This window comes from Rhincodon typus, chromosome 43 (assembly GCF_021869965.1).
Source record: "Rhincodon typus isolate 14 chromosome 43, sRhiTyp1.1, whole genome shotgun sequence".
In the NCBI taxonomy this organism is placed as follows: Eukaryota; Metazoa; Chordata; class Chondrichthyes; order Orectolobiformes; family Rhincodontidae; genus Rhincodon; species Rhincodon typus.
Window position 1 is genome coordinate 7,750,885 of NC_063374.1, and position 1,558 is coordinate 7,752,442.

Here is a 1,558-nt window from a genome sequence, read left to right on the forward strand (position 1 = left end):
GTGAACCAGTTGTGGCCGAGGTGTGAACGTGCACTGGGTACATCACGTTCCACCAGGTGCTTGCAGGCCATTCAGCCCGACTCAGTCCCTGCTGGTTTCCCAATCAGTGACCGAATTCCCCTGTGGATTTCCATTCCTTCATTCCCCGTCTCTTTAACCTCCACAATCCAACTGGTTCAAAGCCGAAAACCCTGGTTTGGTCTCAACTTGAGTACCCCTTGGGAAGGGTGTGCAGGCTTTAAACAGGGTGCGGAAAAGATTAACAAGAATACTTCCAGGGTTGAGGAGCTTTACTTGTGTGGATAGTCAGGAGAGATCGAGGGGGGAACGGTGTGGGGTGCTGGTCTCCCTGAACAAAGCCAAGAGGGGATTTAACAGAGGTGTTTGTCAACAGGAATAATCTGGGCAGAGTAGATGATGACGAAGACCGCGCACAGATTTAAAAGTAATTGGCAAAAGAAGCATTGGAGACAGAAGGAAAAATCTCTCTCACATAGCGAGTGGTTAGGATGTAGTTTGAATCACACTCTTGGGCTGCACAATCAAGGCATTTAGAAAGGAGTTAGATTCTTATCTGAGAGGAAGAACATGCGCAGGGCTGGAAGGAGAAAGCAGGAGGATTGGCACAGAGTTAAAAACTGAAAGAACCGCAGATGCTGGAAATCAGAAATTGCTGGAAAAGCTCAGCAGGTCTGGCAGCATCTGTCGAGAAAACAGAGTTAACGTTTCGGGTCCGGTGACCCTTCCTCAGAACTTGTGTGTGTAATAGCAAGGTCTGGGGTCAGGACATGAGAGAGCTCAAGCCCTAAAGTTGTTGAACTCAATATTGAGGCTGTAGGGTCCCCAAGCGGAAAACGAGGTGCTGTTCTTCCAGCTTGCTTTGAGCTTCGCTGGTGCACTGCAGCAAGCCTGAGACAGAGATATTGGCCAGGGTAACAGGGTAACGTGTTGAAGTGGCAGGCAACTGGTATCAAGAAAGTGGCTCATTTGCAGACTCGGTGCAGACACATTGGAATGAATGGCCTCCCTGTATACCATCTGTGACTTGGTATGTGCGTCAAACACTAACTCTAGGGATGCATACCTCAGCTCTCCCTGCAATACCCTGATTTGGAGGAAACAAAAAAAAAAACGTCCTTTCTCATGAAACCTCAAGTTGCTTTTCCTGTCTACAGGAGACGGGAGTGGGTGAATGGCGTGGATCTGATGGCTGACATGAGGAATCTGGGGCAGGGAGTTCCCCCTTCGCCTTGGTAATTCTCAACCAGAACAAGGCCCCACTGGCAAAAGCTCAAATGGTTCTTACCCTTTTGCACCTTCGTCTGCACCTCCTCCTTGAGTTTCTCAACCTCCAGCTTCAGAGACTCATTCTGTTTCTCCAGTTCCTGTAACTTGCTGCAGAGAGAGAGAGAGAGACATGCCAAGACAGGTCAGTTTTACAGAATTTTACCAACCAGTCAAACACTCCCAGGACAGGGACAGCACGGGGTTAGATACAGAGTAAAGCTTCTTCTACACTGTCCCCCATCAAACACTCCCAGGACAGGGACAGCACGGG

General features: G+C 49.1%; 1 protein-coding gene across 1 annotated transcript in view; it reads right to left on the minus strand.

The window, feature by feature from the left end:
- Window positions 1–551: 551 nt before the first annotated feature.
- Window positions 552–1,558, minus strand: part of LOC109926553 (serine/threonine-protein kinase MRCK alpha-like) — a 61,370-nt gene continuing 60,363 nt past the window's right edge. Inside the window, exons 19-20 of the mRNA XM_048619629.1 lie at window positions 1,307–1,395; window positions 552–598 (exon numbers count right to left, since the gene is read on the minus strand). Of these exons, the coding sequence (XP_048475586.1) occupies window positions 552–598; window positions 1,307–1,395 (136 nt within the window). The remainder of the gene's footprint in view (window positions 599–1,306; window positions 1,396–1,558) is intronic.